Source organism: Microcebus murinus, chromosome 2 (genome assembly GCF_040939455.1).
Source record: "Microcebus murinus isolate Inina chromosome 2, M.murinus_Inina_mat1.0, whole genome shotgun sequence".
NCBI lineage: Eukaryota > Metazoa > Chordata > Mammalia > Primates > Cheirogaleidae > Microcebus > Microcebus murinus.
The window spans coordinates 17,044,160-17,064,543 of NC_134105.1; the positions used below are offsets into that span (position 1 = coordinate 17,044,160).

A 20,384-nucleotide genomic window follows, 5' to 3' on the forward strand; every position below is an offset into this window, starting at 1 on the left:
TGGTGCAGATGCTCAGCAATGCCAACAGGGACCGAGGCTCTGTTTCACCCTCCTCTTGATGTTGACTTTTGTCCTCGTGTGTTACTTCATGGCACAAAATGACTGCTACAACTCCAGGACTCACATATGTGATCCCAACAGGAAGAAGGAAGGGGGAAGCAAGGAGCAGCAACTCCCATATCGGAAAAGCAAAAGATTTCTCAAAATAAATTTAGCTTGTGTCTTATTAGCCAGAATTATAACATTTGACCACCTTTAACAGCAAGTCAGCCAATTGTTCAGCTAGAAATAGTATCACAAATTCACACACACACACAAAAATCAGGGTTCTGGACAAAGAATTAAAATTAAACCAACAACTAACATAGTCTACACACAATTCTGCACTCTTAGAATAAGCACTGCTGAGTCATAGCGAATTGCTCTTTTAAATATAGTGCCAGACTCCATTTGACATTATTCTGAAGGTAATTTTTAAGGCTATTGCAATATTCAGGACCAAAGATCTTCAACTGAGATAGTAGAAATGGGAATAGAAATATTAATACATGGCCGGGCGCTGTGGCTCACGCCTGTCATCCTAGCACTCTGGGAAGGAGAGGCGGGCAGATTGCTCGAGGTCAGGAGTTCAAAACCAGCCTGATCAAGAACAAGACCCCATCTCTACTATAAATAGAAAGAAATTAATTGGTCAACTAATATATATAGAAAAAATTAGCCGGGCATAGTGGCGCATGCCTGTAGTCCCAGCTACTGGCTGAGGCAGGAGGATCGCTTGAGCCTAGGAGTTTGAGGTTGCTGTGAGCTAGGCTGACGCCATGGCACTCTCTAGCCTGGGCAACAAAGTGAGACTCTGTCTCAAAAAAAAAAAAAAAAAAAAATACAAATGTTACATGAGTCAGAAAAAAAAAAAAGAGAAAAAAAAAAAAAAAAAAAAGAAATATTAATACATCCTAGCACTCTGGGAGGCTGAGGCAGGAGGACTGCTTGAGACCAGGAATTCAAGACCAATCTGAGCAAGAGGGAGACCCAGACTCTACCAAAAAATGGAAAAATTAGCTGGGCATGGTGGCACATGCCTATAGTCAGAGCTACTCAGGAGACTGAAGCAGAAGGATCACTTGAGCCCAGGAGTTTGAAGTTGTAGGGAGCTATGATGATGCCACTGGACTCTAGCCAGGACAACAGAGTGAGACTGTCTCAAAACAAAAAAAGGGAATAATCAGCAGTGGTATTAAATGTTAAATTGTCTTTAAACACTAAAGCTGAAGTATTTGTGACATTTTTCTGAATTTCAGATTCATCTTAATTTCGAATGTCCTAATTAGGTGTTTAGCATTTAATTCAACATATAGAAAAACAATCTGGATTTTTAGGAACATAAAACTATTGCTGTGGTAAGTCTTTTTAAGTCTTTCAGAGACATATACTAGAATATTTATAGATAAAATTATCCTTCTAGTATTTGCTGCAAAATAATATGAAAGTCATGAAGGAAAAAGTGGATAGATGAAACAAGATTGGCCATGCATTGATGACTGCTGAACACGGGTACTGAGTATATAGGATTCACTGTATTATTAGTCTTCTCTTGAAAATGTTTGAAATTTCCATAATAAAACGTTCATTGTTTGTGGAATGGAAACATGACATATACAAATGTATAAATACACTTATTTTAAATGATAGTGTTAGAGATTCTAATCCAAAGCATTTTATTGCTTGTTAAAAGGGAACTGTACACAGTCAACCTTAGGGGAGAACAGTTCTACTATTCCCTGAACATGGTCATAAGCAGCCCCGCCTCTGGCAGCCACTGCTATCTCCCTCGGGCCCACAACCCCTTGGCTTCAGACTCCTCAATTCCAAATGGCTCCCGAGTCTAGACATTATCAAATTCAAAATTCAAAGCAGCATGACTGCATTTAGTGTATGCTGCCAGCAATCCTAAACCCCAAATGCTTCAATGATGAAATAGTTACACATATTTAAAATACTTAGAAAAATAATAGAATTTATACAAAGTAGATTTTTACAAAACAACTTCACTACAAGAAATACATCTTATATCCAAGCACAAAAATGTGGAAATATATATGTTTAAGAAACAACATTTTTATTTCTAAACGCTGAGTGGGAAAGCATAAACTAACTTCTGGATTACTGATAAAATTTCAGAGATTTGAATTTGCTAGCAAAAATTTTCACTCTATTCTCAAGCTTTAATAAACAGTTCTTGAGGGATTAGACAGCTGTTCCTCTTTCCAAATTCTGTTTAATTTCAGCTGTGTACTTCCCATAGAATCTTTCAGCTTTCTTGTTGAATTTGGCATTCCTTTCATTAATGTAGTCGATATCTGCATCGTCATTGTAAGGACGTCTCCGGCTGTATTTGTCTCGTTTTTCAATTCTGCGGGAAGAAAATAATTTACAAAATTCAAAACCGCCCCCTTTTTTTGATCTTACTAAAACATGGACACACAGTTAAGAATAGAATCAGTACAACAATTTAGAACACACTTTGGGAGGCCAGGCGCAGTGGCTCATGCCTGTAATCCTAGCATTCTGGGAGGCCGAGGCGGGCAGACTGATCGAGGTCAGGAATTCGAAACCAGCCTGAGCAAGAGCAAGACCCTGTCTCTACTAAAAATGGAAAGAAATTAATTGGCCAACTAATATATATATAGAGAGAGAGAGAGAGAGAAAAAATTAGCCAGGCATGGTGGCACATGTCTATAGTCCCAGCTACTCGGGAGGCTGAGGCAGGAGGATCGCTTGAGCCCAGGAGTTGCTGTGAGCTAGGCTGACACCACGGCACTCACTCTAGCCTGGGCAACAAATGGAGACTCTGTCTCAAAAAAAAAAAAAAAAAAAAGAAGAAGAAGAACACACTTTGGAAGGGAAAAAAAACCAAACCCAGTTTTCATCAAGTTCAAGCTGAAACTGCTAATTAATAGCATATCCCAGAGTATGAACTATGAAATCCATTAAATACATGCTCATCTTCAGAATGCCTCTAAAAGGGCAATGACAGGCCCGGCGCGGTGGCTCACGCCTGTAATCCTAGCACTCCGGGAGGCTGAGGTGGGCGGATTGCTCAAGGTCAGGAGTTTGAGACCAGCCTGAGAAAGAGCAAGACCCTGTCTCTACTAAAAATGGAAAGAAATTAATTGGCCAACTAAAAATATATAGAAAAAATTAGCCGGGCATGGTGGCGCATGCCTGTAGTCCCAGCTACTCGAGAGGCTGAGGCAGGAGGATGACTTGAGGCCAGGAGTTTGAGGTTGCTGTGAGCTAGGCTGACGCCACAGCACTCTAGCCTGGGCAACAAAGTGAGGGACTGTCTCAAAAAAAATAAATAAAATAAAAATAAAAGGCCAATGATACATTGGTAGGAACTCAACACGTAAAATGTTACTTAAAAAGAAGATAATTATTACAATAATATTATAACCACCGCAGCTGATCATGAGTGCACAGTATGTACCAGACACTATTAATATTTTACATGTATTAACTCTTAAGATTATTAATATATTCATTCTGCTCTAATATTCACCTCTATCAGTATTAAGAAACACAAACATAAATGAGGAACATTTACTAGAACATTCTTGTTTCTTCAAATCAAATAGCAGAGTGGTTGTTAAAGTCCTTAAAGAAGAATAATTATCTTTAGATCTTTCCCTTTCAATTGTACCAATTCAATTTCGCCAATTTTTGCATCTCTATTCCAAGTCACATGGACTCAGTCCATACTTGCTATCTATCCCCCAAACCATCATAGATACCAGGTCATAAGTGAGCAAGTGTAATTTCTGTGTATCAATTCATTCTAAGCACATTAGAGGTGCATATTTTAAGTCCATTTTCTCATTAAGCATTTAAAATTACAGGCTCCTCTACTGAGTACTTACTGTTTTTCCAGATCTATGACCATCCTATCAATTTCCTCTGTGGAAGGTACATGTGTTCCATGAAGAAGACTGTCGGATGTTGGGAAAAACTCTTCTCCACTGAAAGGACAGCAAAATGAACTTATGGTAGCACTACAAGTGTTCCATTTTCAAATCTCAAACTAAACTAACATTAAGAGTGAGAGATAAAATACATTAATATTTACTATGGGATTCTATTTTAAATTTTTTCTTTAAAAAAAAGAAACAAATATAAATGAAAAAAAGAAAAGAAAAAACCACAGGCTAAAGCACACTGGTTCACACCTGTAATCCCCTCACTTTAGGAGGCTGAGGCAGGAGGATCACTTGAGCCCAGTAATTGAGACCAGCCTGGGCAACATATGGAAACCCCATCTCTATAAAATAAAATAAAATAAAAATTAGCTGGGCATGGTGGTGTGCCTATAGTCCCAGCTACTCAGGAGGCTGAGGCAAGAGGATTGCTTGAGCAAGTTCAAAGAGTTCAGGGCTGCAGTGCGCTATGATGGCACCACTGCACTCCAGCCTGGGGAACAGAGCAAGACCCTGTCTCAAAAAAAAAAAAAAAAAATACAGAATTGGAAGAGACCTAAGAAATCACCTATTCCAGCATCTTCATTCTACAGATTAAAGAGCCAGTGGCCGGCAGTTAGAGAACTTATCAAAGATCACAAAGTATTAAAGCTTCTAGCTCACCACTTCTAGCACTATAACGGCACAATTAAATGGTTGTGACAGAGACCATATGGCCCATGAAGCTCAAAATATTTAGTATCTGGTCCTTCACAGAAAAAATTCGCTAATTTCTCTGTGAAGGCACTAATGCATTCTGCCTCCTGAAATAATATCTAAGTAACTATGATAACATGGGTCTTAACCACTCAACACCCAGTATTAGAATGCCCAGCTAGAAAGAAAACCAAATGATTAGCTTAATTGCTAATCAACTGCTGTGAAATGAACAATAAACAGTGTTTGTTAGAGGCAAGGACCCTCAAAGACCCTCAACTCCCCTATGACTTGTCCTACGCACGGACTTCGCCCTGGAAAATTCCAGCTATAGCTCCGAGAAGAACGCAGACCATGACGTGCTGACCACGGAATGCTCCAGGATGTGTTGACTGCAAATGTTCCGGTTGGAGATGAGTAATCAGTCAAAAACAGGATACTGATAAGACACTGATTAGGGCTAATCAACCCAGACCCAAGCCTCATCGTCACCACTCTATTTTTTGTTTTGACTTCCTTGTTTTTGTATGCTTATAAAACCTACTAAAAATCTAAGTAAAGCAGACCTTGACAACCATTTGCTTGGTCTCGTTTCTTTCTCTCGCTCATCTCTTTCAGGCACGGTCCCCCTCGCCCCCACGAGTAACAGAAGGTCCCGAGGGCCGGGACAAGTGTTGTCAAAGGTGCGACCATTCTCACACAGCTGCTGCTAACCTACATCTCTGCATTAAAGTATCTGTATTTATGTATGTGTGTAAACACACGCACGCACACACACACACACACACACACACACATCCACATTGCCTCAGGATAAAAAAACGACTCACTGTTTTTCTCTCTGTCTCTCATATGCCTCCATGTCAGGTTTGATCTGCTTGGTCAACCGATGATACTGGCGTAACTGGGCAGCAGCATAATCTAAAAATAAAATGAGAATCAGAGATGACATAGTTCCTTGTTTGGACATTACTATTGAGAGAAAAATCAAAATTATCACAAGTATCACTCATCTGAAATGCTTTGTTTCATATTTCAGATTTTTTCAGACTTTGGAATATTTGCATTAAACTTAAATCCAAAATCCCAATGAGCATTTCCTCTCAGCATCAGGTTGGTGCTCCAGAAGTTTCAGATTTTGGAGCATTTCGAATTTTCAGGCTTGGGATACTCAATCTGTATTAGGTAATACATGCACAAGACAATAATCTAAGCCATAGACTCCATCCTGAAGACACTGATAAGCAGACTTTTGATAAATTTCATCACAAAGAATAAAAGAACCCAGCTGACTGACGTGCAGCCTTTTTTTTTTTTTTAATTCTGTCTTATGAGACAAATTTGTATTGTTCTTGGTTTTAGGACTCTTAGAGAACAATCCACAAAGGAAGCACAGGGGCATATTTTTTCTTAAAGTCAGAAACACTAAAGGCAATGCTTCCTTGACAGCCTATTCGATATAAAGTTCAATAAAGGTCAATTTTACCTGAAAATCCCAGATCAGGGTTTTTCCTCTTCTTTTTCCTCTCCCATCTTTCTGCGTCTTCTGCACTGATCTCCAGCAACTTTACTTTCTCATAGTCTTCCCCTCTAGCTGCACATTCCTAAAAAGAAGAAAAAAGCTGATACCTACAAATATGATATGAGTAATTATTTATTTTAAATCAAGAAAGATCCAAGGCCGGGCGCTGTGGCTCACGCCTGTAATCCTAGCTCTTGGGAGGCCGAGGCGGGCGGATTGCTCAAGGTCAGGAGTTCAAAACCAGCCTGAGCAAGAGCGAGACCCCGTCTCTACTATAAATAGAAAGAAATCAATTGGCCAACTGATATATATATAAAAAATTAGCCGGGCATGGTGGCACATGCCTGTAGTCCCAGCTACTCAGGAGGCTGAGGCAGAAGGATCGCTCGAGCCCAGGAGTTTGAGGTTGCTGTGAGCTAGGCTGACGCCACGGCACTCACTCTAGCCTGGGCAACAAAGCGAGACTCTGTCTCAAAAAAAAAAAAAAAAAAAAAGAAAGATCCAATGGGGGAATAAAAAAAAGAGAAAGAGCCAATAAAGTCATCAAGCAATATTTTAAAAGTGATTAATATCTGAAGGAAATTTGAGAGTCTGCTATGGTATACAAGAAGTGAGCATATGGGCTGGGTACGGTGGTTCATCCCTGTAATCCTAGCACTCTGGGATGCCCAGGCAAGAAGATCAGGAATTTGAAACTAGCCTAGGCAACATAGCAAGACCCTGTGTCTCTATAAAAAAAAACAGAAAAACTTAGCCAGGTGTTGTGGCGCACACCTGTAGTCCCAGCTACTCAGGAGGCCAGGGCAGGAGGATCACTTGAGCCCAGGAGTTCAATGCTGCAGTGAACTATAATTGCACCGCTGTACTCTAACCTGGGCCACAAAGCGAGACCCTGTCATTCATTCATAAATAAATAAATAAGCAAGTTTAAACTTATTGTTTATCAGGTGTCAGGTCCTGTTTTAAATGCTTTATATGGGCCAGGCGTGGTGAGTCACACCTGTAATCCTAGCACTCTGGGAGGCTGAGGTGGACGGATGGCTCAAGGTCAGGAGTTTGAAACCAGCCTGAGCAAGAGCGAGACCCTGTCTCTACCAAAAATAGAAAGAAGTTAATTGGACAGCTAAAAATATATAGAAAAAATTAGCCGGGCATGGTGGCACATGCCTTTAGTCCCAGCTACTCGGGAGGCTGAGGCAGAAATCACTTGAGCCCAGGAGTTTGAAGTGGCTGTGAGCTAGGCTGACGCCATGGCACTCACTCTAGCCTGGGCAACAGAGTGAGACACTGTCTCAAAAAAAAAGTAAAATAAAATAAATGCTTTACATGTATTAACTCATTTAATTCATAATTAATTCAAATTATTATAGTCCCTGTTTTATAGATGAGAAAAGAGAGGTACAGAGAGTTTAAATAACTAGCCCAAGTGTGGCAGCTAGTAAAATTTGGCAGTTTGGCTTCAGAGCCAGTGTGCTCAACCACCCTGTTGTACTGTCTTAATACAATAGAATTACTGAATAATCACTTAAGATAGCAGAGTAGTTCCTAACCTTTTTCTTTTCCTCTTCCTGCAGTTCCCATTCCAAACGAGCTTTTTTGGCTTCCCAATTTGCAGGTAATTTAAGTCTTTTATCTTCTTCCACAACTTCCTGGTGATTTAATTTACGAGCTTCATTCTAAAACCATAACACAAAAAGTTTGTCAGCAGAAACAAGAAAATAAATCCAAATACTGGTAGATCTTGGTTTCTTCAAAGAGGGTCAGACAGGATATATTAACAAGGTGATCCCATTTTATCCTAAAAGCAACAGAGAGCCATCAAAGGATTTTAAGCAAGGGAACAGCCAGTAAGGTTTGCATTTGTATACAGTCAAGAAAAATGTGCTGGACTGCACTGGTTTGTTGTTCCAGAGCCTTAGGGATTAAATAATATCAGTTTTATCTCTGTTTAGTTGTGTGGTCCCTTTGGTTTGGATGGGAACAAGGTTTCAAAAAGTGGGAGAGCCATACTACAGTGGCACTTGAGCAGACTTTAGATAGTAACATATAAATAACATGATGTGAAAGATATTCTATTTTCAATTCTCTTGTAATCCTGATTAAATCAAGGTAAAAGCCTCAATTTGGGACTGGAGAGCTTTAATACCTATCTTAATATCTCTAACTCTTTCCAAGTTCCCTCTCCTTTTAAAAATATTTTAACAGTTTATATTATGACAAATGAAGGAAACTTTCCATTAGAAGAGTCTATTTTAAAATAAACCTAACTTGGAGAGAGGTCAAAAAAATAAAAATTAAAATAAACTTAACTATATAAAACAAAATGAGTACATCATCTCAAGGAAAACTTGAGCTAGATGTTTCTTAGGTCACAGGCTGGTAGCAGTTCATCCAGAAGTCATATCTCCTAATTTCTAGACATGTGTTCTTTACATAATCTAAGTAAATATTTAAGCATGATTGTTTAACTGCTTTTTTTTTTTTTTTTTTTTTTGAGAGAGAGTCTCACTCTGTTGCCTGGGCGCTAGAGTGCCATGGCATCAGCCTAGCTCACAGCAACCTCAAACTCCTGGGCTCAAGCGATCCTTCTGCCTCAGCCTCCCGAGTAGCTGGGGCTACAGGCATGCACCACCATGCCCAGCTAATTTTTTCTATATATTTTAGTGGGCCAATTAATTTTCTTTCTACTTTTAGTAGAGACGGGGTCTCCTCTTGATCAGGCTGGTTTCGAACTCCTGACCTTGAGCGATCCTCCTGCCTCGGCCTCCCAGAGTGCTAGGATTACAGGAGTGAGCCACCTCGCCAGGCCGTTTAATTGCTTATTCCATTAAGCTTTCCTGAGCAAAAACAGATACTCTTCTCAACTACCATCCCTCATATATTCTTGGCTCTGGCAATGCCCTCCAGTTGATGACACCAAGAACATACCTATAGTCCAACAAAGTTGAGTTTGTTGCACTGAAGAAGAGAACAAATCATGGAAAACCATGGGCAATCCAGTGAGACACTATTAGGAGGGACTAGTTCCAAGATTTGGGTTTGTATCAGGTGATTAAGGGGAGGCTTCAAGGCTCTAGATTGGGCACTGTCAGAAAGCAAGGGCAGGTTGGGCACAGTGGCTCATGCCTGTAATCCTAGCACTCTGGGAGGCCGAGGCAGGTAGATTGCTCGAGGTCAGGAGTTCAAAACCAGCCTGAGCAAGAGCAAGACCCCATCTCTACTATAAATAGAAAGAAATTAATTGGCCAACTAATATATACAGAAAAAATTAGCCAGGCATGGTGGCACATGCCTGTAGTCTCAGCAACTCGGGAGGCTGAGGCAGCAGGATTGCTTGAGCCCAGGAGTTTGAGGTTGCTGTGAGCTAGGCTGACGCCACTCACTCTAGCCTGGGCAACAAAGCAAGACTCTGCCTCAAAAAAAAAAAAAAAAAAAAGAAAGCAAGGGCATTCCATAATTAGATAGCTTAAATTTTTATATAGAAAGAGTAATGGAATGAGACTCATACTGTATTTGGTAATAACAGACACTGCTGTTAGAAGAAAAGGATGTGTGGTTATTTCTGTGGTTTGAACAATCTTCTTGGTTTTGTCTCACTACAACAGTCAGAGAGATGTTGGGGTTCTGTCAAACCGTGTCCTGTCAGTCAGGCTACTCCATGCTGAAATAGTCAGGAGCTGCTTTTTCCTTTCTCAGCTCCAACTATAGCAAACTGTTTGCTACACTCTTATTCCTAACATGAATTCTCATTCTCTCTGCTTGGATGTCTGTCCCTCAGTCTCCTTTATTTGTCTGATATTAAATAATATCATATTCAGCTTTCAAACAGTAGTTTAGGTGTCACCAGAGCCCCACAAACTGCATTAATCTCTCCTCTTCTGCACTTCCAGGGTACTTTTTTCCTATCTCTAGCATGTATTTACCATAGTAAATTTCTGGCTATTAAGTTGAGTCCTGTAGAGACTCATATTTTTTAAATGAAGTAGCCACCTCTCTTATTGACACTGGACAAGTTTCCTCCTGTCTCTAACTCTACATATTTACCTAGTTAAAATGAAGAGTTTGTTAGAATCATAGAGCAGGGGGCTGTCAGTATTAGTAATAGAGACTCCCAAACCTAGCCAGATAAATTAAATTAGATGTGGGAGGGAAGGGCGCTGGAGTGAACAGGTGCATTTTCAAAAGTTCTCAAAGTGATTTCAATGTGCTGCCAGGATTCAGAACCACCAGGATAAACCTTTCATCTCAGGGGATGATCCAGCTCCAGCTCTGCGGTGTCAGGCGCGCTGGTGGGGCTACTCAGTTCCTCTACAAATGCACACAGGACTGGCCAGATGTCAGGTCTGAGATAGCCTCCGAGATTACTCACTCGCTTCAGGTGTAGCTCCCGGAATTTGCGCAGTCTCTGTTCGCGCTTCTGGGCGGCCAGCTCCTCGGCTGCCGTGAGGGGCCCCTCCTCCGCGCTGTCTACCGGCACCTGGGGCGAAGAGGACTGACTTTAGGCGGGGCTGGCTCGGCTTCTCCCAAGAGGCCCAGGCCGCGTTCCCACCGGTCCCTATAGGCCGGGCCTCGACCCTCCACCGCCGGCCCAACCCCACATTGGCTGCGCCTCCCTGGCCCGCCACCAGGCTTCGCCTCCACCTCTAGCCTTGCCTTTCCCTGGAACCCTCACCAAAAAAATCCCCTGGGTAGAAACAGTCGAACTCACCTTCTCAGCTTCAATCCCAGCCGCCATCACAACTCTTCTCTTCCCACTTCCGGCAACAACACAGAGCACTTCCGCCAACCCTTGGACCGCCCCGCACAAATAAGCTACTATAAGCCCCGCCCCACCGGGCAACCTCGGGAACTTGAGACCAATCCCGGCCCCGTTTAGAGGCGAGATGTTTTCGATTGGACAGAGTTTTGCGCAGCCTCAGAGGCCGCGGAGGCCAGGTCAGAGAGGTGTGAGGCGGGAGGGGAAAAAAGGCTTCGGAAGATCTCCAGAGGGAACGGCTGGGAAGGCGCGCCCGAAAGGGGACTGATAGAAAATCACCTACTCTTCAAGCTTTCTCGTGAGCAGAAAGTGCTTTCTATTCAGAATTTAGCGTCAGTGTCACCTCCTCCGAGAAGCAGGTCTTCCCTGACTGCCTTGTCTCACGCTTAGCACTGTCACTGGACACCTTCTTCAGTGGTGTAAAATTCCCCTCCTCCAGCCCGCCACCCCACATCAGCATTATTAACTGGAGGAGAGCAGGGTCTGTCCCATCTTGTTCATCTTTTCTTTTTTGAGACAGTCTCGCTCTGTTGCCCGGTCTAGAGCACCATGGCGTCAGCCTAGCTCACAGCAACCTCAAACTCCTGGGCTCAAGCAATCCTCCTGCCTCAGCCTCCCGAGTAGCTGGGTCTACAGGTATGCGCTACCATGCCCGGATAAGTTTTTCTATATATATTTTAGTTCTCCAGCTAATTTCTTTCTACTTTTAGTAGAGACTGGGTCTCTTGCTCAGGCTGGTCTCTAACTCCTGACCTCAAGCGGTCCTCCAGCCTCAGCCTCCCAGAGTGCTAGGATTACAGGCGTGAGCCACCACACCCGGCTTCTTGTTCACTCTTATGTGCCCAGCGAGGAAGCAATGCCAGAATTAATAACAGTGCTAAAGTTATTAAGATAATTCAGGCTCCCTCCCTCTCCCCACCCACTCCCAGCTCTTCTCCCTCACCCACATACACACGCAAGAAGATGACTCAGTAAGGTGCTGAATACAAGAAAAATATAAGAAAGTTATTTTTTCCTGCACTAACAACTACTAGAGGTAAAAATGGAAAGGTAATCCCCAAAAGAAAATATGTCTATGTATAAAATTTAAATGATAGCATAAAATATAAAAACCAATTTGAAGTACACAAAAATAACTCTGGGGCCTGGTGCAGTGGCTCATGCCTGTAATCCTAGCACTCTCCAAGGCCGAGGCGGGAGAATTGCTCAAGGTCAAGAATTCAAAACCAGCCTGAGCAAGAGCGAGACCCCGTCTCTACTAAAAATAGAAATAAATTAATTGGCCAATGAAAAAAATATAGAAAAAATTAGCTGGGAATGGTGGTGCATGCCTGCAGTCCCAGTTACTCGGGAGGCTGAGGCAGGAGGATTGCCTGAGCCCAGGAGTTTGAGGTTGCTGTGAGCTAGGCTGATGCCACAGCACTCTAGCCAGGGCAACAGAGTGAGACTCCGTCTCAGAAAGAAAAAAAGAAGAAAAATATCATGCAGCCAGAGAGAAGTCAAGACAGTACTACCCCTCAGTTTTTACTCCCAAACTATTGCTTTTTCCATCTCTACCACGCGTTGTTCCCTGAAGGCAGTAAAATAATACCTAAAGGTATAGTTACAGTGTTTATCTAATCACTGTTCCACTCCCCAGCCCCCACCCCAAACACACACTCATATACAATCCTCCAGTGGCTACCCACCTTTCAAGATAAAATCCAAACCTCTGCTGGGCCTGGCCTATAGGACACCAAGACAGGTAACATCTATTTGAATTGGTTTTCATGCCTATACTTACAAACTATATGTGTCCCGGTGACAGAATGAAGCTCAAAAATTAAATCACCAGGAAGTTGTGAAGGAGGATAAAAAGCTTAAGTTACCTGCAAACTGGGAAGCTAAAAAAGCTTGTTTGGAATGGGATTTGCAGGAAGAAGAAAAGAAGAAAATAAGTACGGTTCTGCCATCCTCATAAACTATAGATTCAAATATTATATTGTGTTTTATTGAAGCAGTATATAGCATGGTAGTTAAGTATTCTGGATCTAGTTTCCTCATCTGTACTTTATATCATTGTGAGAATAAAATATGTAAAATATGTAGAACAGTGCCTGGAACACAGAGCTACATAACCAATGGGTATTAGGGTAAAAGGCTAAGCTACAGTAACAAGAGCTCCAACAATAACAAATGATAAAGAAAAGCTCATTAGTTTCTCATGTGTCAGTTCCTAGGTGGCAGCCCAAGCTAGACAGGCAGCTCTGTCCTATATAAGTATTCATTACATTATTACTTTGCCATTCCCTAACACATTATTGCTGTCACATGGGCGAAGCTAGACGGTTGCAAGTTCCAGCCAGCAGCAGGGGAATGGGTAGAAGTGGAGAGGTCTTAAGGCATGAGAGCTGCCCTCAGCACTTCTGCTCTTATTTTATTTAAAACTTAAGTTACCTGGTCTGACCCAGCTGCAAGAGAGGCTGGGAAATGGACAGCCATAAGCCCAGAAAGGAGGGGAGAAGGGATTTTGATGGACGTATAATGTATCTGCCATGGTTACTTTTAGTGTCAGTGTTAGAGCTGTATTTTTTAAGGATCATAGCAAATTCCACAATTTTCTTTGAAAGTTGATCAGTTTACTGTCTTGCTGGCAGTCTTTAGTTCTTTCTTGATTTATAAAGGAATCAAGGCAATAGAGCTAATATTTTTTCCTTCTCTTTAGGAATGTGCAGCAAAAGGGGAAGACTATGAGAAAATGAAGTTCCGGAGATCAGTGCAGAAAGATGGGAAAGGACAAAGAGGAGGAAAAACCCTGATCTTGGATTTTCAGGTAAAATTGGCTTTTACTTTATTGAATGAGCCTTTTAATGACCCATTTAATAACAGGTCTATTAGTTCCCCAACGTCTAAAATAGCCTACGGTTTTCATTTTATTTTTAGAGTTTGTTGCTGCCTAGTTACACCAGTGTCATCGGTTGACCAAGCAGATCAAGCCTGACCTAGAACATATGAAAGAGTAAGAGAGAAACAGTAAGGCAATGTGTTGTAATGTAATAGCATACTCTTGTATGCTATCAGTAGGGGTTGAATTTAATGGTGCTGATTCTGGAGCTTTGTTTCCTGGCTGTGGAGACTGCGTCTGTCACTTAATAAACTGTGTCACACTATTTTTCTGCCTGTTTTTCTATCTGTCCAGGGAATGAGAATAATGCTTTCTTCATAGGATTACTGTAAAGATTAAACGAACTAGTTCATATAATTCACTTAAACAGTGGTTGGCACATGGTAAATAAACACTATATATGTGTTAATCATTTAACTGTTACTATGTCTCTTACCTGTGAAGGATATCTACACTTTCATTATGTGCAGTAAGTAATGTTAAACTTTACTCTTTCTTTGCCTAATTATAAAACAGGTAGTGCTCAAAAATGAATTCTATTTTGAAGTCAAAGTTTGATCCCAAGTGTTTCCATTTTTGGCCACTAAACAATGTCCCTTTCTGAAAGTACAGTATCTTAATAGTGTTAACCCACCAGTGGAGAGGAGTTCTTTCTCAGTGGAGAGGAGTTCTACCCAAAATCTAACAGCCTTCTTCATGGAACACATGTGCCTTCCACAGAAGAGATTGATAAGATGCTCATAGACTTGGAAAAGCCGAATGCATCCTAAAGTTGTAATAGTGATTTCATGCCTAATGAAATATAGCATCTGGAAAAAAATTAAGGAATACTTGATTATTGGTTTGAAGAATGGTCCCATTCACTGCCACTTCTATATTTGTTTTTTGTATAGGGTAATTATTAGGCAGAGGCAACAGAGTTCATATAAAATTCTAACTCCACATAGTGTAACTTGGCTGGGCGCAGTGACTCATACCTGTAATCCTAGTACTCTGGAAGCCCAAGGTGGGAGGATCGCCTGAGTCCAACAGTTTGAAGTTGCTGTGAGCTAGGCTGATGCCATGGCACTCTAGCCCAGGCAACAGAGCAGGACTCTGTCTCAATTTAAAAAAAAAAAAAAAAAGTACAGTTGAGTCTTTTTTTTTTTTTTTTAAGACGGAGTCTCACTCTGTTGCCCGGGCTAGAGTGCCGTGGCGTCAGCCTAGCTCACAGCAACCTCAAACTCCTGGGTTCAAGTGATCCTCTTGCCTCAGCCTCCTGAGTAGCTGGGACTACAGGCATGCGCCACCATGCCCAGTTAATTTTTTCTATATATGTTTAGTTGGCCAATTAATTTGTTTCTATTTATAGTAGAGATGGGGTCTTGCTCTTACTCAGGCTGGTCTCAAACTCCTGACCTTGAGCGATCCGCCCACCTTGGCCTCCCAGAGTGCTAGGATTACAGATCTCGGTGTCTCATGGGTAGCAGAGGCAGAAGAAAATATGAGTATATTTAAGTGGACCAGTGCAGTTCAAACCCGTGTTGTTCAAGGGTCCACTGTAATCATTTGTCATACATTTAGATTTTTCTCCAGTATTTTCAAAGAAGTACTTATTACCTTTGTACTAAGAGAAAAGAAAGAAGGGGAAAGAAAGAGTAATAAGGTTAGGCTTCAGAGAGGTCATACTGACCTGGGTTCGAAGGATAAACAGGATGTCCCCAAAGGGGAAAGGCATGCCCCACAGCCACTGCAGTTTCAGCCAAAAAAGCAGATGTCAGTATGATTTGAGGACTGCTCTGAAGGTGACTGGGTGGGTAGTAAAGCCCCTAACTCAAACAGGTAATGCTGTAACAAGCTCAATATAGGACAGGTTCATTTTGAAGAGATGGGGGAAGGTGCTGGAAACTGGAGCTCAGAAGGTTATGAGGATTGTGCTATTAGATGGTAATTAAAGGCATGGAGAAAATTGGCAAAAGAGCTTGGAGAGTGAGAAGTAGGCCAAAGACAGAATCCTCATCATGGGCAAAGGACAAAGAACCAGCATAAAAAATGGAAAAGATCAAAGAAAAAAGACAAGTACATGTAAATCCCTGAATGAAAGAAAATTTTGAGGAAGGATCCCAGAGACACACACTTGAGCCTTTGCAAACGTGACCACTCATAAGAACAAGTTTTATTTTACTAGATAAGCTTAATAGAAGAAAACCAGAAGATACCATGCTGTGGTGAATTTGGTGAACTTGGCTTCTCTAGTTACTTTACCCCTTAAGAAAAAGGAAAGAATGTCACCTGAACCTAATATCTAAGGCTGTGCTTCCCAAAATGGTAACCACACTCTGGATATGACTGTGGATCACTTGAAATGTGGCTGGTACTAATTGAGGTGTGCTTTATGTGTAAGACACTGGATTGCAAACGGTACAAAAACATGTATAAGGGGTCTTAAAGGTCATGGTAAATGAGCATTATGAAAAATCTATGGATGGATTTCAACATTTTTTGCACCAAAATAAGCTCATAGTGTCTTATGTCTGAACAAGACATAAGGACATATGTCTCAACAGGACATCCAGTTTGAGGCACTACGAATGATAAGACCTCAGTTTCAAAAGAGCCCCTATCAGAGTAACATGAATTCTGGTAAAATTAAAGCAAGAACAAACATCAAATTTTTGGCAAAAGCTAATGTGGGTGAATAGTGAAATCATTGATGCTTTACATAGTTTATGGAGACAATGTCCTAAAGAAATCAGCATTTTACAAATGGATAATTCATTTTAGGTGGCAAGATGATGTTGAAGATGAAGCCTACAGAGGTAGCCCATCCATGTCAATTTGTGAGGAAAAAAAATCTATCTTGTTCATGCCCTAATTGAAAAGAACCAACAATTAACAGCAGAAACAGTCCCAACACCATGGATATCTCAACTGGTTCAGCTTACACAATTCTTTTTTTTTTTTTGAAACAGAGTCTAACTTTCTTGCCCAGGCTAGAGTGAGTGCCGTGGCGTGAGCCTAGCTCACAGCAACCTCAAACTCCTGGGCTCAAGCAGTCCTCCTGCCTCAGCCTCCCAAGTAGCTGGGACTACAGGCATGCGCCACCATGCCCGGCTAATTTTTTGTATATATATTTTTAATTGGTCAATTAGTTTCTATTTTTAGTAGAGGCCGGGTCTCGCTCAGGCTGGTTTCGGACTCCTGACCTTGAGCAATCCACCTGCCTCAGCCTCGCAGAGTGCTAGGATTACAGGCGTGAGCCACCCCCCCAGCTTACACAATTCTGACTGAAAAAGTTAAACTTTCCACTAGATGGGTACCAAAACCGTTGAATGCAGACAAGAATATAGTTTATATTATTTATGCATTTTTTCATAATCACCCCATTAAGTCCTATTAGTCCTATTAGCATGTTAATTCCCTCCTAGACTTTGTAACACTGAAGAGAACTGATCATGTGTACGTGCCCCCTGGCCAGCCATCATTACATAACTGGAATGCAGCTGCCCAAGTGTGATATGCTATTACTATATAACATGTGGACAGTGTAGCAAGATGGCGCTGACAGTGAGAAATTGTACCAAGATACTAGATTCAGTGATGTGCAATAGAAATAGGAAAGCCATGTTAAAAAAGGTAAAAAGAAAAGTGAGTTTGTTTTAATTATTTAACCCAGCATATCTAAAATGTAATGTCAACATTTAATATAAGAAATATTTTGCAATTTTGAGGGGACTTAAATTTTGTGGGAAAATGCAATTAAAAGATAAACGTTATTTCTCAACATAAACTCCATCAAGTTCAAGACACTTTTGCAAGTGATGATACCAGTGGTTTAGTCCACCACTAAAGAATGAAGGTCCTGGAACTTAGCCATGTCAATGCAGTCATTTTTATTTACATTAACTGAAGAAAATCGGTGCCCTTTAAAGATTTTTTTTTTAAGATTAGGAAACAAAAACAAGTCTGGAGGAGCCAAATCAGGAATGTAAGGTGGACGTCTAATGATTTCCTGCTCTCACAAACTCTCACAAAATTGCCATTGTTTGATGAGAGGAATGACCAGGGGACCTATAGGAGAGAAGGACTCCGATGAAGCTTTCCCCCGTGTTTTTCTGCGAAAGCTCTGGCTTTCTCAAAATAGAAAAAGCCAGTAGACTAAGGAATGAAAGAGGAAGTGGAGGAGTCTCAAGCACGTTAATGGGCTGCAGGAAAAAGCTAATGGTGAAGTCTGAAACAAAAGATCTCTGTAGAAGTGAAATCTCAGAAGTCGCATATATCCATTGCAACTAACCAAACACTTCCTGTACGTGAGGAAAGGGGTTCCTGGCTCATAACGCCCCACAGTCCTTGTTACAGTCTTTTGTTATAATATTGGGTGCTTTACACCTCAGAAAGCAAAATCTTCCTCTAACCTTCTCCTTACCCTCCTTTTTCTCCCCAAGACAGGACTAGAATCCTTTCCTGCCTTTCTGACTTATCTGATTAGAGGTAATAAGACCCCCATTTCAGAAGGGGTGTTGCCCGATACCTGGGAGAAGAAATGCTGCACAAAGATGCCAAGAAGACTGAAAAGACAGGCCTTGCTTCATTTCCCCAGTCTATTAGTATTGCTTCAATCATGCCTACCCAATGGAGTCTCCATGAAAGGCCCAAGGAGTATGGGGAATTTCTGGGAGGGTGACATGCCCAGAGAGATCACATGTCTTACCCTATCCATCACATCTGTGTCCTTTGTAATAAACCAGTAAATGTGTTTTCAAGTTCTGAGCTGCTGTAGCAAATTAATCGAACCCAGGGAGGGAGTTATGGAAACCCCCAATTTATACCATGGGTCAGAAACACAGGTAAAAACAATCTGGAGCTTGCAATTGGCATCTGAAAGGGGGGGCAGTCTTGGGAACTGAACCCTCAACCTGTGGGTTCTCACACTGTCTCCAGGTAAGATAGTTATCAGAATTGAGTTGGAGGACACCCAGCTGGTGTCTGCTGCAGAATTGCTTGTTTGCTGGTAAAAAGAAATCCCTACATTTGGTCACAGTATTCTATGTTGATTGTTGTGGTGACAGCAGAGGACAGTCTGGTTTTTTTCCTCCTCAAGGTTACATGACTTGCCTAGTTGCTTAGCTATTAACCACTTCAGTACGGCGCTCAATGGCCAAGAAACCTTGCCCACAGCCAGCACTCATAGTCTGCACGATAGTTTGTGCTGGGCATTGACAATGAATCTCTTTTGCTCTTGTGTGACGAGGAAAGCTTTAAAGCACTGAAAGCTTGTTTTACTTTACAGGCAGCTTTACTTGTAATGTAAATAAGAATAGGTAACATATACATATATGTTTTTATGTTATTTTTAAATGCTCACAATTTTATTTTGATAAATGAAAAATTAGAAAAGTCAGTTCAAAATTAGTTTTATTTCATTCATATAAATAAGGCAAGTTTTTGAATATTATGATAAATTTTATTATTTGGTATAAATTTCGAAGCATGGGGCTACACATAGGCCAACATTACATTGTTTACAATAGTATCTAGTACTATGCCTTTTATTATTTTTTGAGCATACATCTTAATGGATTTTTCCTTTTTGTTTTATCACTATTGTAAGGTGCTGGAAAATGTCTTTCTCTAAAACACATGAGATTTTCTGATGCAGTACAAGGGTTGTATTGCCTCCATTTGGAGTACTGTTGTAGAAGTTTTGTTTTTAAGCTGTTCGCCGAACACTCATACCGAGGTGGTTAAAGGCTAGTATTTAAGAACATAGGTCAGAATCAGAGCATGTGTTCTTTCCAATACCCATCCTTGCTAATCTTGGTCCGTGATCTATGCCTGGCACCTAGAGCAACCACCTGGAAATTCTGAGTCAGGGGACATCTGCTTCCCTAAGGCTATTCCGGAATTTATGGCCATTGCTGCAATGCCTGGGCGGTTACGTACAAGGAACTAACTTTAAAAATTTAAAGTATAAAAATAAAATGGACCCGGTGTATTATTACTCGAGTCAACCGTCTATATGTGTGTCTGCGTTTTTCTTTGTGTTCTACGTTTGTGTTCTGTGTTCATCCTCTGTCCTGTAAACAGGCCACGACGACACTTTAGTAAGCACTTACTACCCTCCCAGTAACTCATTCTTAACCTGGATGTGAAAGAAACATGTTTCTACCAAGAGTAGCTACTCTTTCTTCCAAAAATTCCACTTGTTCAATTCACAGACTGCTAGTTTGAAGACAGTGTGGGCCAAAGCCTATACAGATAACAGAAATTGTTATGTCCAGGAATGTACATACCCAAACCATTGTAACATTCAAATTTTTCATGTTTTCACAAAAGGGTCAACTTTCCCTTTAGAGTTGCTCTAAGATGTTCAAGATGGTGGCATAGAAAAGTCTATAATGGAAATATCTGCACTTTCAAACAAGATAGCCCCTAGCCACATATGGCTTTTGAACTCTTTAGAACTGGCTAGTATGACCAAGGAACTGAATTTTAAATAACTACAAGGCACTATCTTACTACAAAATACAAATAATACTGGACAGCACAGCCTTAGTTAATAGTTAAGTTCCACTT

The 20,384-nt window shown here is 41.1% G+C and overlaps 1 protein-coding gene and 1 long non-coding RNA gene across 3 annotated transcripts; one reads left to right on the forward strand and one right to left on the reverse strand.

Moving 5' to 3' along the window:
* Window positions 1-1,698: 1,698 nt before the first annotated feature.
* Window positions 1,699-11,003, reverse strand: SYF2 (SYF2 pre-mRNA splicing factor). The gene is made up of 7 exons (XM_075995246.1): window positions 10,898-11,003; window positions 10,559-10,666; window positions 7,740-7,865; window positions 6,154-6,271; window positions 5,498-5,588; window positions 3,918-4,016; window positions 1,699-2,410 (listed from the first exon to the last, which is right to left on the reverse strand). The coding sequence occupies exons 1-7, from the start codon at window positions 10,922-10,924 to the stop codon at window positions 2,245-2,247; spliced, it is 735 nt and encodes a 244-aa protein (XP_075851361.1). The 5' UTR covers window positions 10,925-11,003; the 3' UTR covers window positions 1,699-2,244.
* Window positions 11,004-11,028: 25 nt separating this feature from the next.
* LOC105863427 (uncharacterized) lies at window positions 11,029-14,288 on the forward strand. 2 transcript variants are annotated; one of them, XR_012913503.1, is made up of 3 exons: window positions 11,029-11,243; window positions 13,650-13,757; window positions 13,868-14,257. It is a non-coding gene; the product is annotated as an uncharacterized LOC105863427 (long non-coding RNA). The 2 variants fall into 2 exon arrangements; XR_001150470.3 differs by lacking the exon at window positions 11,029-11,243 and adding an exon at window positions 12,641-12,689 and having other exon boundaries at window positions 13,868-14,288.
* Window positions 14,289-20,384: the final 6,096 nt, after the last annotated feature.

Excerpts from the sequence above, each read along its gene's own strand:
- SYF2 (XM_075995246.1), bottom strand. The coding sequence starts at position 10,924 with ATGGCGGCTGGGATTGAAGCTGAGAAG. Across the intron at positions 10,667-10,897 it reads CTGGGATTGAAGCTGAGAAG|GTGCCGGTAGACAGCGCGGA; the intron begins GTGAGTTCGACT and ends TCTTCGCCCCAG. Across the intron at positions 7,866-10,558 it reads GGGAGCTACACCTGAAGCGA|AATGAAGCTCGTAAATTAAA; the intron begins GTGAGTAATCTC and ends TTATGGTTTTAG.